The sequence below is a fragment of the Myotis myotis genome, unplaced genomic scaffold (genome assembly GCF_014108235.1).
Source record: "Myotis myotis isolate mMyoMyo1 unplaced genomic scaffold, mMyoMyo1.p scaffold_m19_p_26, whole genome shotgun sequence".
Taxonomy (NCBI): Eukaryota; Metazoa; Chordata; class Mammalia; order Chiroptera; family Vespertilionidae; genus Myotis; species Myotis myotis.
This window is the reverse complement of record NW_023416331.1, coordinates 2,112,871-2,128,861: the sequence shown is the minus strand read 5'-3', so window position 1 is coordinate 2,128,861 and position 15,991 is coordinate 2,112,871. Positions and strand designations below refer to the sequence as shown.

The following is a 15,991-nucleotide window of genomic DNA, read 5'->3' as shown; positions in this document are numbered from 1 at the left end:
TGTCCTACCAGGTATGGAAGGAGGCCGGCAAGCTCCAAGGGCCTCTCTTCGCCCGTCAGACCCTGTTGGTGCCGCAGCCCCTCTGTCCTCTGCTGATGTGCCTGCCTGCCTGGGCCAGGCGGGAACCTGGCCAGCAGGTGGTTGACCAGTCAGCCAATGAGGTGACCTGCTGAGAAAGGTCTTATCAAAGAGGGACAGTGATATTCATGGAACAGCAGCTTCTCTTGGAGATTCTAAGTGGCCCTGTGGGTGGGCAGAGCAGCTGGTGGGTGAGCTAGCTGCATGGCGGAGTGCTGAGCCAGGGGCTGTGGCCCACCTGCGAGTGGCCACAGGACAGCCTGCCTCTGCGTTTCCTTGGGCCTTCCTGTCCTTCCAGTTCCTGGACACACAGAGCCAGTGCTGCATAATGGTCATGAGCACAGGTTTGGGGACACACCATCCGAATTCCAAGGTGCGGTGCCGGGGTCCAGCCCCAGTGGTCCAGGGGTTCCCAAAGGTGTGGACAGAGTCGGCGAAGAATGAAGGACACAGAGACAGCATTCAGATCATCAGCATAGTTGGGTTCTCCCATTTATTGTCCTGTTACATCTGTACTTATACCATTTGATCCTATAAGCATGCCTCTATAGTTACATCATCATATGTTTTGGGTCCTCCTTTGACCTTCTACAGTTCCTTGTTTTATGTTTATAGTTCCTTATCTGACCTTTGATAAAAATCTTTTCTCTATCTAGCTCTGTTGATTTTAATCTTGTCTAGGTTAGTCTCTGTGTTCTATTATAAGGGCTAGTTTGTTGTCTCTATTCCAAGGTCATTATCCTATTGTTCTACTGTTAAGCTATAAGGAAATAACTGAAGGAGATTTTCCTACTCGATGGCCTAAGTAAGGATTATGTAGCTTAAGTGTGATTGTAGTTAAGGTGATTACCCGCCTGGCACTTAGTTAAGGGGTTTTACTGATTTATTCCCTTTCCTAGACCCGTTAATCCCTAACTCCATTCCCACCTGGGGAAACAACCTTTCTCGGGGAGGTGGCTCTAGTTATAACACATAGCGCTAAGAAGGGGAGCAAACATATTAAGAACAGTATGCCGTATACGCCAGGTCCCTTGGAACATATGCTGTGCAGATGTTTCTTCCCTGCAGCGACCGTGTCAAGCAGCAAGGGTGGAACAGCTTTTGGCAGTGTGGTGCCCAGTGGAGGCCACAGCTGTGCTAGCCGCTGCCCGCTGACTTGGGCCAATCAGCCAACCTCCACGTCTCAGCTCTCACGCATAAATGGGGATATTGATAATAAGGTTGTTGTGAGGATTAAATGAGCTAATCCAAAAAAAATAGTTTTTGCAGTGACTAGCCGAAGTGAGCCTTCAATGTGTTTGCTATTGTCATTAGCATTTCTAAATCTCCAGTTCTCACTTGAGACCTGGCGATGTCCCACACCACCCCAACCATAGCTGCCCACGGGGCCTGGCCAATGATGGGAAATTTTGTTGCCCTTATTTACATATTTCCTTATTTACATGTCTGTTCTTAGAATAAACTTTTCTATTTTGGAACTAACTTGAGTGTGTTTCCACTCTTAAAAGAGAAAGAGCTGCCACCCTGCAGGCTGTGGGGCAGCGAGGCGCACCTTTGTGCGGAGGCGGTGCCGCCCTCCTCTGGACAGAGAAGCAGAAGCGAGGGCGCGGGGCCTCTGGGCTGGAGCCTCTCGCCGGGGAGGGGCCTGAGTCCAGACGCCGGAAGCGGAGCTGCCTTACCCCGAAGTCACCGTGTTCAAGGCCGACCCACTCCCTCCGCTACTCCACACCCGAGAAGGCAAGGTTCAGGGACGGCTGGCCTCTGAGAGGGGCATGCTGACCCCAACATTTCTCGGTGTGAGAAATAGAAATTGTCCTGAGCCAAGTCGCTTGTGGGTGTGGCCAGCACGACAGATTCCCCAGGGGCCCTGCACCTGCCTCTGCGTACGGCCGTGGGCGGTAACCGCTCGGTTAGGGGGTCAGCAACCCAGCCCGTGACCTCGCTGAGCAAAGCACCAGCCGCACTCGGCCTCCACAGCCTCAAAGCCGCCTCACACGTCACCTGGATCTGAATACTGAGCGCGACCGGGCGGCGGCAGGCCGCCCCCCCCCCCCCCATCCCCGCTCCTGGCCTCCACACCTTCCCACCCGCGGGGCTGAGGCCGGGAACAGGACCTGCGGGCGGGGCGCAGGGAGAACACGCCGGCTGTGTCTGATCAGAAGAAACAGACCAGGTCAGAGATGGTCCGCGGAGGTGTTCAGCAGAATCAAAGACAAGCCCCAGGGCCAGGAAACAGCATGTGCAGGGGCGCTGTCATTGCGCACAAGATGTGAAACTCCGCCTTGGGGCAACTGAAACCGTTTCCCAAACCCCAGACTCTGCCTGAGTCAGCCCCGGGGCTCCCCCGGCTCCTTCGCTCCCCGCGCCGCCCCCCACCCCACCCCTGCTCCAGGCGCGCCCCCCTGCTCCACACGCGCCCCTGCTCCACGCGCCCCCCTGCTCCACGCGCGCCCCCCTGCTCCACGCGCCCCCCCTGCTCCACGCGCGCCCCCCCCTGCTCCACGCGCGCCCCCCTCTCCACCCTTGCTGCACATGTGGCCCCCACCCGCTCCGGCGCCGGCCCTCGGCCCATGCACCCGTCCTCTCTTCCTTCCGCCTCGCCCCTCGCCCACCCGCACCCCGCGCAGAGCGGCCGCCTCCCAGTGGGTTGGAGGCCCCCAGCCGGGACTCCTCCCCCAGCACCGGTGAGGACGGGCTCCTCCTGCCCGCGCAGCCCCGCTACCGAGACTGTCTTCCCTCCCCTCATTCCCTCCGTGGCTCTCAGGTGGGGACCAGCCGCCAGGAGCAGGGTTCCCCAGGGCTGACTGGTCCTGGGGTCTGGCTTCTGGCCGAGCCTTCGGGTCCCACTCCCACTGCGGCCCCCAGAGGGGCAGGCGCGGAGCGGGTGGCGGCGCCTCTGCTCGCGAGGGCGGCGGAGACCTAGTGCCGCCGGCGTCACCCTCCCCCGCCGCACCCCGCTCCCCAACACCAGGTCACCCTAGTGCAACCCCCCCCCATCTTCCCCGAGGCCACGTCACCCTCGCAGCCCCGTCACCCGCGCCGCGATGTTCTCCTCACGGCCCCCCCCCGCCCCCACCCCCGCGCTCCTTCAGACAGGGGCACAGGCTTTTGGGCTTTTTTTTTATTGTCACAGCATCAATGGCCACCCCCTGCTGGGTGCAGGCACAGCAGGCGTTTCTTGAGGCCTCGGGTCAATGAACCCTGAGGTTCGGGGGAGAGGACAGGATGGAGGGGCGCCGCCCGCTCAGCGCGCGTGGGGCGCAGGCGGCGGGCGCGGAGCCAGCGCTGGGCGGCCGGCCCCAGGCACCGCCTTGTCCCCGCTGCTCCGGCTCCGCTCAGGGGCTCAGGGAGAAGCTGGAGCCGCGGCCCCAGAGCCCGAAGAAGGGGAACACCTCCTGCGTGAAGGAGGCCGTGAAGGTGTGGATGGGCTCCCGCGTGGCCGCGTTGGCGAAGGTCACCCAGCCCACCTCGTAGTCCAGCGACACGCGCAGCTGGCGCGGCGGCTCCCGCAACGCGAGCCGCGTGGGGAAGGCGCCCAGCGCCGAGGCGCAGCCGCCCGCCAGCCGCACGGCCCACACGCCCGCCGCGGGCCGCAGGCGCAGCTCGCCCTTCCGCGGCAGCGCCCCGAGGGCCACGCCCGCCGTGCAGCTGCCGCCCGGGCCCAGGTCCACGCGCACCACCCACGTGTGCCGGCCCCCCGTGAAGCCCGCGCGGGCCAGGACGCAGGTGGCGCGGTCGAAGCGCTGGGGGCCGTCGGGCGAGCGCTGCCACTTGTAGCAGAAGCGCGCCCCCAGGCGGTCCTCCGACAGCAGCAGCTTGGGGTGGGCGGTCCCGGGGTCCAGGGAGGGGCGGGCTGTGGGGGCGAGGGGCCGGCGTCAGCGGAGGCGCCAACTCCTTCTGGAGAGGCCGGAGGTCCCCCTGCGGCCCCCGGTGGCGCAGTGACCACCAGCCGCTGGGGCCGAGGCCGCGCCTGGGCCGGCGGACTGGTTAGAAGGCTCCCAGGCTCCGCCGGGAACCTGAACCGGGACCTGTATTTGTAACAAGGTCCGCGGGTGATCGCACGTGGAAGCCCCGCAAACCGGCCCGGAGGACGTCAGCCCCGTCCCCTGGCGCTCGCCCGCCCCGCCCCTGGCCCTCCCTCCCTCCCCAGGCTCCCCATCCCCACCTGCGCTCCTCCAGGCCCCGCCCCGCCCCTGGCCCTCCCTCCCTCCCCAGGCTCCCCATCCCCACCTGCGCTCCTCCAGGCCCCGCCCCGCCCCTGGCCCTCCCTCCCTCCCCAGGCTCCCCATCCCCACCTGCGCTCCTCCAGGCCCCGCCCCGCCCCTGGCCCTCCCTCCCTCCCCAGGCTCCCCATCCCCGCCTGCGCTCCTCCAGGCCCCGCCCCGCGTCCGGCCTCCAAAGCCACCGGGTCTGGGACCACTTGCTAACAAAGCTCTGCTGACCCTGCCTCCTGTGACTTTGTCCGCGAATGGAGACCAAGGGCCAAATCAGGCACCTGCGTGGCCCCGCGACCTCGCGGCTTCTCGGGCCTTGGCTGAGAGTGACCAACAGCCCTGAGTGGGTCCCCCACCACTGCCCTCCTTCCAACGCCTGGGCTGCGAAGGGGTAGCGGCAGCCGCTGCTCTAGGAGTGTGACCCACCCCAGACCGAAGCTGCCCCGGCCAGGAGGCTTTCCGAGGCGCCTGCTCCCCTTTGGATTTAATCTTTCTCCCCTGGCCACCGGCAGACGGGCAGGAGTAGGGGGTGTGTGTGTGTGTGAGTGTGAGTGTGTGTGTGTGAGTGTGAGTGTGTGTATGAGTGTGTGAGTGTGTGTGAGTGTGTGTGTGAGTGAATGTGTGTGTGTGAGTGTGTGTGTGTGTGTGAGTGTGTGTGTGAGTGTGTGACTGTGTGTGTGTGTGACTGTGTGTGAGTGAGTGTGTGTGAGTGTGTGAGTGTGTGTGAGTGTGTGTATGTGTGACTGTGTGTGTGTGTGTGTGAGAGAGTGTGTGTGTGTGACTGAGTGAGTGTGTGTGTGTGTGAGAGTGTGTGTGTGTGTGAGTGTGTGTGTGTGTGACTGTGTGTGTGTGACTGTGTGTGTGTGACTGTGTGTGTGTGTGACTGTGTGTGTGAGAGTGTGTGTGTGTGAGTGTGTGTGTGTGTGTGACTGTGTGTGAGTGTGTGTGTGAGTGTGTGTGTGTGTGAGTGTGTGACTGTGTGTGAGTGAGTGTGTGTGTGTGAGTGTGAGTGTGAGAGTGTGTGTGTGTGACTGTGTGTGAGTGTGTGTGTGTGAGTGTGTGAGTGTGTGTGTGTGAGTGTGTGTGTGACTGTGTGTGTGAGTGTGAGTGTGAGAGTGTGTGTGTGTGACTGTGTGTGAGTGTGTGTGTGTGAGTGTGTGAGTGTGTGTGTGTGAGTGTGTGTGTGACTGTGTGTGTGAGTGTGTGTGTGAGTGTGTGTGTGTGTGACTGTGTGTGTGAGTGTGTGTGTGTGAGTGTGTGAGTGTGTGTGTGAGTGTGTGTGTGTGTGACTGTGTGTGTGAGTGTGTGTGTGAGTGTGTGTGTGTGTGAGTGTGTGACTGTGAGTGTGTGAGTGTGTGTGTGAGTGTGTGACTGTGTGTGTGTGAGAGAGTGTGTGTATGTGTGTGTGAGTGTGTGTGTGTGAGAGTGTGTGTGTGAGAGTGTGTGTGTGAGTGTGTGTGTGTGAGTGTGTTGAGTGTGTGTGTGACTGTGTGTGTGTGAGTGTGTGAGTGTGTGACTGTGTGAGTGTGTGTGTGTGTGAGTGTGTGACTGTGTGTGTGTGAGTGTGTGACTGTGTGAGTGTGTGTGTGTGTGAGTGTGTGAGTGTGTGTGTGACTGTGTGTGTGTGAGTGTGTGAGAGTGTGTGTGTGAGAGTGTGTGTGTGTGTGTGTGTGAGTGTGTGTGTTTCCTTCTCAATTTTAGATTCTTCTTTCCCTCCCGTCCAGTGGTAGGATGCTTACCTGGTTCATAGTCCAACTCACAGCGGAGTTTTTCTGTAAAGAGGACATAAAACAGGATGCGAATTTATTAGCCTCACAAAAACCCATAGATCCGTTAATGACGGAGAAACTGAGGCCCAGAGAAGGGGCAGAGAAGAATGAGGGCTGGAACGCTGCTGCCAGTGACTAGGCTTGAGCTCATCCCAGACTGGTTCTGACCCAGGTGACCCCGGGTGACCCGAGAATGTGGGTGTTTTAATAAGCTCAGGGGCGGTGCTGGCTGGGAGCCCGCTTGTCCCAGCCCTCGCCCTGCAGGGGCCTGTCTGCTCGCTGCTGCCCTCTGTCCCCAGGGCTTCGCAGAGCCGAGGACACAGTAAGTGCTCAAGAAATAGCTACTTAGTGGATGGATAGGGGCTAACTTACTTCTTGTTCTGCTTGGAAATTTCCAGGATAGGCCAAGGCCAGTCTTTGATTAGAGTAAAACTGCTCTCCCTGCCCAGCCCCTGGGAGCGCCAGCAGGGAGTGAATTCGTGGGGAGGGCTCTTCAGGTGACACTTTGGTGGGTGGGTCATTTAGAAATCGGTGGCATCATTCGTGGTGTTGTGTGTGTGTGGGGGGGTGTTGACAGAGCCAATTCCTGACCCCCAAGTCAGACCCTGCACACCCTCTCCTCCACGCCCTGTTCCGAAAAGGCTCACCGTCCAGGGCAGGCACCCCAGACCAGAGCGCAGGGCGGCGGGGAGAGGGGAGCGAATCAGCTCCCACCGGGCAGAGAGTCGCTGCTGGTTATTAACTAACAGTGTTCATCATAAAAAACTTATTCCACAGGTGCGTCTGTGGGTTTTTTAATAATTGAGAATGATAGATTTTTATTAATCACTATCTTTTTATTATTTAATTTTTAAAATTTAGCCGAAACCGGTTTGGCTCAGTGGATAGAGCGTCGGCCTGCGGACTGAAAGGTCCCAGGTTCGATTCCGGTCAAGGGCATGTACCTGGGTTGCAGGCACATCCCCAGTAGGAGATGTGCAGGGGCAGCTGATCAATGTTTCTCTCTTATCGATGTTTCTGACTCTCTATCCCTCTCCCTTCCTCTCTGTAAAAAATCAATAAAATATATTTTAAAAAAAAATTTTACTTTTTCCATCACCATGTATCCCCTCTATGCCCTCTTCCACCTCTACCACCCCACACTGTGGTCTGTGTCCAGTTCTCTCCTCTTTTTTTTTTCTTTTTTGCTCAATTCCCCCCCTCCCCCCCCCCCCCCCGCCACCTCACCCCCCTCTCCCCCACCAGAGCTGTCTGCCTGCTCTCTATGAGTCTGTCTCTATTTTGCTTGGCAGTTCAGTTTGTTCATTGAATTGCACACATGAGTGAGAGCACACGGAACGTGTATTTTTCCAACTGGCTTATTCCCTTAGCATAACGCTCTCCAGGTCCATCCATGCTGTCGCAAAGGGGAATTTTTCTTCCTAACCATTATCTTTCTTGATTGCGTAATGCCAATTGACCAGATTTGTGTTCTCCAAATCAGTTAAATTTTTTCCAGAAATCTGCGTCTTTATTACTTACTTTCATTGTCACATCACCCCAATGAGCAGATTTTATAAAGATCTGCAAATAAGGGAACCCAGGCACTGGCAGGGCCAGGAGTGGCTGGCGCTGGGTGGCGGGGTGCATGGAGGCCTGGAGAACGCTTACCCAGAAACACCTTCATCTCCCTCTGCAGCAGAAGGGCCTGCTGGGGGAGGTCCCGGATCCTCTGGCCCAGCTCAGGGGACACAGCCTCTGGTTTCCGGCACTTTCTGGCTTCACATCTAGGGCACAGAATGGCAGCATTGGGACTCTCCTCTTTCATAAAACCTCCAGGCTAGCCGTGGGCAAACTACGGCCCGCGGGCCGGATCCGGCCCATTTGAAATGAATAAAACTAAAAACAAAACAAAACAAAAGACCGTACCCTTTTATGTAATGATGCTTACTTTGAATTTATATTAGTTCACACAAACACTCCATCCATGCTTTTGTTCCGGCCTCCGGTCCAGTTTAAGAACCCATTGTGGCCCTCGAGTCAAAAAGTTTGCTCACCCCTGCTCCAGGCTCAGCACTCACCTATTCACTGGGCCTGAGCTGCCAGCTCCCACAGGGTGGGCCCCACTGCCCGCTCTTGGGCAGCGCCATGCAGGCTGCATATGGGAATGCGGTTGCATAAGTGAGAGTGCATGTGAATTTCATCCTATAGCGGGGAGTGCCATTCACTTGCATGGCACTACCTGGGCTTGGTGTGTGTGAGTATGTGCGTGTGTGCGTGTGTGTGTGTGTGTGTGTGTAAGGAGAACTATATCACTTACCTTATTAGCGTGCTCCTGATATTCTAGGAGGAGAGAGAGAGAAAGCAGGGATTCAGTTTCCACCTTCCTCCTCCCACTTTCCTTATAACTAGAAAAACAAAATACCACTCTCTTAGCCCTGGGCGTGCAAAGGGCCCCAGACCACAGAGCCGCAGCATTTGGGCTTCACCAGCCTCCCTCACGCAGCCCTCCTGCCTGCAGCTCCCGAAGGTGAAGCGAGAGGGTGAAGCCAGAGCAGGCCAGGCCCCCCTCGGCCTCCCTCCCGGGCTGCCTTTCTGATGCTTTGCTGAGACCCAGTCTCCCTCTTCCAGCGAGAGGGCGTGAGCGAGGCCAGGAAGAACGTCCTGACTGCGGAGCAGGGGCTCAGAGGGCAGTTTATGCGGGCCTAATGCTTTTCAAAGAGCTACTTCCCCTGGCATTTACCGTTGGGTCCTCACAAAGCCCCTGTGAGGTGGGTGGTGGCATGGACAGACCGAGACCAGGGAAGGAAGGACTAGAACTCAGAACCTCAGGTCCTGGGCCCATCTTCCATGGGATGAGATGTGAAGCAAAGGGGACAGGCTCGACAGAGTGAAGGCGCGGGAGAGGAGGAAGCCAGCTGGGCAGCCTCACCGTCAGGAGCTCCCTGGCCGACCGCTCCTTCTTTTCCTCCAGCTCCGTGATCAGGGCGCTGAACCGGCTCGTCTCCCCAGTGACCAGCATGTCAAACTCATCCCGTTGCTTCAAGATGTCCCCCTCCAGCCCCTCCAGCTGGGCCAAGAGAGCGCCGTGCTGCTCCTCCAGGAACTGGCGCAGGCGTGTGAACTCAGAGATCACTCTTTGTCTCCTGGTGGCCACCTGGGTCTGGGGGCCAGAGGAGAAGTCAGCAGGAAGTTATTCCTCTCCTCTTCCTCCTCTTCCTCCTCCTTGTTCTTCCTTAGTTCACTCCCATCTCTCTCCTGGCCACACCCTCCATGGCCAGTGGTAAAATCGGAGCCCCTGGCCCAGATCCCAGACGGATGTGGGAGGGCAGCGGGCTTCCTTTCCACCTGCTCGGCTGCCCAGCTTTGCTTCAGGGGAGGCGGAGGGCAGGCGCTGGGGACACCCTACCTCCTGCCTTTTGCAAAGAACATACGATGTGCACGGCACTGACTGCATTACAGGCACAATCTCATTGCAGTCTTTACAGAATTCCGCGAGGTAGTGGAAAATTTTAATCTCCACTTCACAGAGAAATACACAGAACAGAGAGCTGCTAGAAGACATAGAGCAACTTAGTGTCAGAGTCAGGATTCAGACTCCAATGACCTCAAAACCCGTACACTGTGGGGCACGGAGGAGGGGAGGGAGGGGCCAGGCAGGGGGGAGTCCTACCAGGAGGAAGTGTATCCTTTGATTTTCTCTTGACTGAATTTCTTGAATCTCCTCTGCCTCTTTTCTTAGACACTCAAGACACGTCTGTATCTGTTCCTGGAGAGAAGGGGCACACAACACTGAGGTGGGAGCAGTGGCTTCTGTAGTTGTCGTCTCATCCTCCTCTGCCCCCAGGAAGACAGGCCCTCAGCTGGCCAAGCCTGGGCCCTACGTGTCCTCAAAGCCCCTCTCTGCGGGCTGTCTTCCTCTGGCTTCTGTCCCTCGAGAGTTTTGATCAGGGATTGGCCCTTTATCCCGTGTCGACATAAGCTGTGCCTTGGGGTTCCCCCTGAGACTTTCCTTCTTCAGGGGAACATCTGATTTCTTGCCTTCGGTAAGTGGGACCTGGGACCTGTCCTGAGCTTGATACGCCCTCCTTGAAATTATTCCAACTTTCTCGCATGCCCGAAAGGGAGCACACCCAGACAACCCTCCCCTGTGAATGGAATCAATTTTCTGTGTGTGATTCTGAAGGGGAGAAGAAACATGGATGTCGCAAAATCAATCAGTTGGCTGTTTTAAAATTGCTTGCTCTCTAGACCAAGTATACACACGTAAATGTTCATATAGGTAAATTTGAAAATATATATAGAACTCTCATCATCAAAGATTAATGAACTAGGCAGGAACACTTCCAAACTCTGCTGAGGCCAGCGTTACCCTAATTCCAAAACCAGATAAAGACACTACAAAGAAAGAGAATTACAGGCCAATATCCCTGACGAACATAGATGCTAAAATCCTCAACAAAATAGTAGCAAATCTCATCCAGCAATATATTAAAAAGATCATACACCATGACCAAGTGGGATTTATTCCAGGGATGCAAGGCTGGTACAATATTTTCAAATAAATAAACATGATATATCACATACACAAATTGAAAGAGAAAAATCACATGATTACATCAATAGACGCAGAAAAAGCATTGGACAAAATCCAACACCCACTTTTGATAAAAACTCTCAGCAAAGTGAGAACAGAGGGAACATACCTCAACATGATAAAGGCCATATATGACAAACCCACAGTGAACATCATACTCAATGGGCAAAAGGTACAACCATTTCCTCTAAGAACAGGAACAAGACAGAGATGTCTACTTTCACCACTCTTATTCAATGCAGTACTGGAAGTCCTAGCCACAGCTATCAGACAAGAAGAAGAAATAAAAAGCATCCAAATTGGAAAGGAGGAAGTAACACTCTCATTATTCGCAGGTGACATGACATTGTACATAGGAAACCCTAAAGACTCCACCAAAAAACTACTAGATTTAATAAATGAATTTGGCAATGTAGCAGGATAAAAAATCAACACCCAAAAATCTATGGCTTTTTTATACAGCAATAGAGAAACTAAAAAAACAATCCCATTTACCATTGCAACAAAAAAATTAAGATACTTAAGAATAAACTTAACCAAGGAGGTAAAAGACTTGTACTCAAAAAACTACAGGACATTGAAAAAAGAAATAGAGGAAGACATAAACATGTGGAAGAATATACCATGTTCATGGATTGGTAGAATTAACATCATTAATATGTATATACTACCAAAGGCAATCTACAGATTCAGTGCAATCCCTATTAAAATACCAACAGCATATTTCACAGAGCTAGAACAAATTCTCTAAAAATTTATATGGAATAATAATAAAAAAAAGACCCTGAATAGAGGCAGCTATCTTAAGAAAGAAATACAAAGTTGGAGGAATCACAATACCAGATTTCAAGTTGTACTACAAAGCCACCGTAATCAAAACAGCCTGGTACTGGCATAAGAACAGGCATATAGATCAATGGAACAGAACAGAGAACCCAGAAATCTACCCAAGCCATTATGCTCAATTAATATTTGACAAAGGAGGCAAGAGCATACAATGGAGTCAAGACAGTCTCTTCAATAAATGGTGTTGGGAAAATTGAGCAGATACATGCCAAAAAAAAAAATAAAACCAGATCACCAACTCACACCAAACACAAGAGTAAACACAAAATGGATAAAAGACTTAAGTGTAAATCAGGAAACCATAAAAATCCTAGAAGAAACCATAGGCAGCAAAATCTCAGACATCTCTCATAGCAGTATGTTTGTGGATACATCCCCTAGGGCAAAGGAAACTAAGGAGAAAAATAAACAAATGGGACATCAAAATAAAAAGCTTCTGCACAGCAAAAGAAACCATCAACAAAATGAAAAGGGAGCCCACTGTATGGGAGAACATATTTGGCAATGATACATCTGATAAAGGGTTAATATCCAAAATATACAAGGAACTCATACAACTTAATAAAGGACAAACAATCCAATTAAAAAATGAGCTGAAACCAGTTTGGCTCAGTGGATAGAGCGTCGGCCTGCGGACTGAGGGGTCCCAGGTTCGATTCTGGTCAAGGGCATGTACCTGGGTTGCGGGCACATCCCCAGTGGGAGATGTGCAGGAGACAGCTGATCGATGTTTCTCTCTCATCGATGTTTCTAGCTCTCTATCTCTCTCCCTTCCTCTCTGTAAAAAATCAATAAAATATATTTTTTAAAAAATGGGCAAAGGACCTAAATAGACACTTCTCCAAAGTGGACATACAGGTGGACAAGAGACCTACGAAAAAATGCTCAAAGTCACTGATCATCAGAGAAATGCAAATTAAAATGACACTGAGGTACCACTTCACACCTGTCTGAACGGCTATCATCAATAAATCAACAAATGACAAGGGCTGGCGAGGATGTGGAGAAAAGGTAACCCTAGTGCACTGCTGGTGGGAATGCAGACTGGTGCAGCCACTGTGGAAAACAGTATGGAGTTTCCTCAAAAAATTAGATATGGAACTGCCATTTGCCCAGTGACCCCACTTCTATGAATATATCCTAAGAAACTGGAAACACCAATCAGAAAGAATGTGTGCACCCCTGTGTTCATAGCAGCACAATTTACAATAGCTAAGATCTGGAAACAGCCCAAGTGCCCATCAGTAGATGAGTGGATAAAAAGCTGTGATACATTTACACCAGGGAATACTATGCAGCTGTAAAAAAGAAGAATCTCTTACCCTTTGAGACAGCATGGAGGGACCTGGAGAGTATCATGCTAAGTGAACTAAGTCAGAGAAAGACAAGTATCACATGATCCCACTCATATGGGGAATCTAAGTAACAAAATAAACTGATGAACGGAGTGGATCCAGAGACATGGAAGCCTGGAACAGAGTGTGGAATCTCAGAGGGAGGGTGGGGGAGGGTGGGTGGAAGGAAGGTAATCGACTGAAGGCCTTGTAGGCATATATGCATCACCCATGGACACCGACAATAGGGTGGTGAAGGCCTGGAGGGGGGGGGGGGCGGTCAGGCTGGAGGGGGCAATGGGGGGAAAAGGGGACATATGTAATATCCTCAACAATATTTATTTTTTTAAAAGACTAATGATAGGACACATATACTAAAAACAAAACACAGACAATAAAACCAGCACACACTCCTTTAATGACAGATAAAACTGCATATCACAGATACTTACTTAACCTGTATATATACAAACACCGAGTTATTCACAAACATGAACACTCAGACGGTTAGACCTCGCCCAAACAGCGCACAGTGTAAACACAAACAGGAAGGCACGCCACTCCATTCGTGAGTCCTTCATTCCCCCTGCAGACACACCGCTCCGCCTGTCACTCCCCGCGCGGCCGGCGCTCCCCCGCTCCTCTGCCGCCGCGGTGGGTGGGCCCCCGACCAGCTCCGCTCCCCGCTCCCCGCTCCCCGCCGCGCGCCCTCCCCGGCGGCGCGCACCGCGCTGGCTCCGGTGCCCGGCTCCGCTCCGACGCCCTGAGCTAGCCCAGACCCGCCCGCGCGGCGCGGCCCCTCCTACCCGGTAGGGCCCCGCCGCCTCCTCCAGGAAGCGCACGGCGTGGGCACGGTGCTCGGCGGCCTCGCGGCACAGCGCGCACAGCTGCGCCTCGTCCTCCTCGCAGAAGAAGTAGAGCTTCTCCCCGTGCTCCGGGCAGGCGCCCCCCGCGCCCGGCCTGGACCCCGACTTGAGGCGCTCGATGTTCGCCACCACGCTGGCCAGCTGCCAGTTGGGCCGGAAGCCGCCGGCGCGGAAAGGCTCCTTGCAGAGCGGGCAGGCGGGGGCCCCCGAGGCCGGGCCCGGGGTCTCGCAGTACCGCGTGAGGCAGCCGCGGCAGAAGTTGTGGCCGCAGTCGATGGTGACCGGCTCCCTGAGGACGCCCTGGCAGATGGGGCAGCTGACCTCCTCTTCCAGGCTGGTCACCGGGGTGGCCGCGGCCATGCTGCTGGGCTGAGGAGGAAGGACGGGGAGAGCAGTGAGGACTCACACTCACACACACAGGCGCGGCCGCTGCGCCTCGCGTGGCCAGGGCTCTGCTGTCCTCCCAAAGGAGAGACACCTCCGGGCCGAGGAGAACTGCGCGGGGTGGCTCTGGTCCTTCCAGGGATAACCTCGGCTCTCCCTGGACCCCGTGCAGGGCCGCGGCCACAGACAGTCGCGCGGGAGGAGGTGTCACCGCAGTGCACCGTGGAGAGGCTTCTTGTGGGGGCCAGAAGGGGAGCCGGTGCCGCCCAGCCTCCTGCCCGGGCCAGCTGGGCCGGGAGATGGGAGGTATCAGCCGGCCCAGGGGAGTGTGGGCCCAGATAAGGGCTGTGCCGGGCTGCCCGCCAGCGGCCTGCAGGCGGCTGCGGGGGAGGAAGAGCCCTCAAAGCCGCCTTCGTGATGCCGCCTGCGCCCTCCCGGAGGCCGGCCGTGCTCTCCCTCCTGCCTGCTCAGCGCTCCGGCTCTCAGGATGTTGGCGGCTGGGCCGTCACTTGCCCGCGGCCCTGCTGAGATCTGCGTGTCCCCCTTGTGCTGTCCGGTAACAGCGCAGCGGGAGCCACGTGTGCAGTCTAAGCTTGTCTCAGCCGTCATATAAAACGTGAACAGTGAAGCAACTTTCATATTTTATTTAGCGTCAAATGTCACTTTAACGTCATCAGTATACAAGTGAGGCACGGCCTGCTTCATTCACTGGGGGCATATGGCCGCACCTCAGTGTCCGCAGCCCCACGCAGCCGGCGGGGCTGGGCTGGCGAGCAGGGCGGGTGCAGGGAGGTGACCACAAAGCAGCTGGCGGAAGGCCGAGGGCGGAGCAGAGTGGGGCTGGCCCGGGCCGGGGCGGGAGAGTGAGGGTTTCGCGGTCTGAGGCACAGGTTCATGGGTGGAGAACTGCGGCTGTTGGGTGGCTGTGGGCTGGGAGGCTGCAGAGCCCAGGCTGGTGGCCCCGCGGGTGTGCGCTGTCTAGCTCAGAGCCTGCCCTTTTCTGTAAAATGGAGGTTTTCATGCCTCCCCCAGGGCTCTCATCAGATTGGGTATAATAATGTGAAATCAAGTGCTGGTAAACGTGGCTGAGTATGCCAATCTCTGACGGACCAGTTTTCTCAAGTCTATCAACATGCATCCTGTGTTGCGTCTCTCTCTCTCTCATCTTCTCCCACCTGCAGTCAGTGAAGTGCCTGTGACCAGACCTGGGGACCCTGGTGCTGGGAGGGGCGGGGTAGGACTTTAGGGGAAACCAGTCTGGGCAGGTGAGGTGAGGCAAAGAAAGCAGGGCAGGGAGGGTCCAAGAGCAGTCGCCTCGGACCTGATTACCCCCCCCCAACCTCCCCCCCCAGGGCGAATCCCGAGTCTCTCACCTCCCACTCGGCTGGACTTGGTTCTCGGTGGGCAAGCCAGAAGTTTATGCTCCCCAAGTGTCCCCTCAACCACCCAGTCAAGGCAGGGACTCCCTGCCGCTGGGCATGTGTGCTTCCCACCATAGGGAGTGGAAGGGTGGGAAGCAGTGGAGGGGCCTCGGAGAGTGGGCCAGCTGCTGGGGAGCAGAGGCCAGAGGGAGGCCAGGGCAGAAACCAGGGGGAGGGCAGGGCAGAAGCCAGGGGGAAGCCACGGCAGAGGCCAGGGGGAGGCCAGGGCAGAGGCCAGGGGGAGGCCAGGGCAAAAACCAGGAGGAGGCCAGGGCAGAAGCCAGGGGGAGGCCAGGGCAGAGGCCAGGGGGAGGCCAGGGCAGAGGCCAGGGGGGGGCCAGGGCAGAAACCAGGGGGAGGCCAGGGCAGAGGCCAGGGGGAGGCCAGGGCTCTGGGAAGCCCGAGAGGAGGAACCTGGTGGCTTCCCTGCACAGACACCCTCACCCTCCATGACTCACATAACACAGACTCTGTGTAATTTCACATCCCGCGTGGTTCAGGGT

The 15,991-nt window shown here is 55.8% G+C and overlaps 1 protein-coding gene across 3 annotated transcripts; it reads right to left on the bottom strand.

Annotated features, from left to right (window-relative positions):
- Window positions 1–3,179: 3,179 nt before the first annotated feature.
- Window positions 3,180–14,601, bottom strand: TRIM10 (tripartite motif containing 10). 3 transcript variants are annotated; one of them, XM_036356543.1, is made up of 8 exons: window positions 14,162–14,601; window positions 13,624–14,052; window positions 9,714–9,809; window positions 8,973–9,203; window positions 8,361–8,383; window positions 7,712–7,827; window positions 6,032–6,064; window positions 3,335–3,931 (listed from the first exon to the last, which is right to left on the bottom strand). In XM_036356543.1, exons 2-8 carry the CDS (start codon window positions 14,041–14,043, stop codon window positions 3,414–3,416), a joined length of 1,437 nt encoding a protein of 478 aa, XP_036212436.1. In that variant the 5' UTR covers window positions 14,044–14,052; window positions 14,162–14,601; the 3' UTR covers window positions 3,335–3,413. The 3 variants fall into 3 exon arrangements, with proteins under 3 accessions (XP_036212437.1, XP_036212436.1, XP_036212435.1); XM_036356544.1 differs by having other exon boundaries at window positions 3,180–3,473; window positions 13,624–14,594; XM_036356542.1 differs by having other exon boundaries at window positions 3,336–3,931; window positions 13,624–14,601.
- Window positions 14,602–15,991: the final 1,390 nt, after the last annotated feature.

Excerpts from the sequence above, each read along its gene's own strand:
- TRIM10 (XM_036356543.1), bottom strand. The coding sequence starts at position 14,043 with ATGGCCGCGGCCACCCCGGTGACCAGCCTGGAAGAGGAGGTCAGCTGC. Across the intron at positions 9,204-9,713 it reads AAAGGATACACTTCCTCCTG|ACCCAGGTGGCCACCAGGAG; the intron begins GTAGGACTCCCC and ends TCTGGCCCCCAG. Across the intron at positions 6,065-7,711 it reads GGAGATGAAGGTGTTTCTGG|AAAAACTCCGCTGTGAGTTG; the intron begins GTAAGCGTTCTC and ends TCCTCTTTACAG.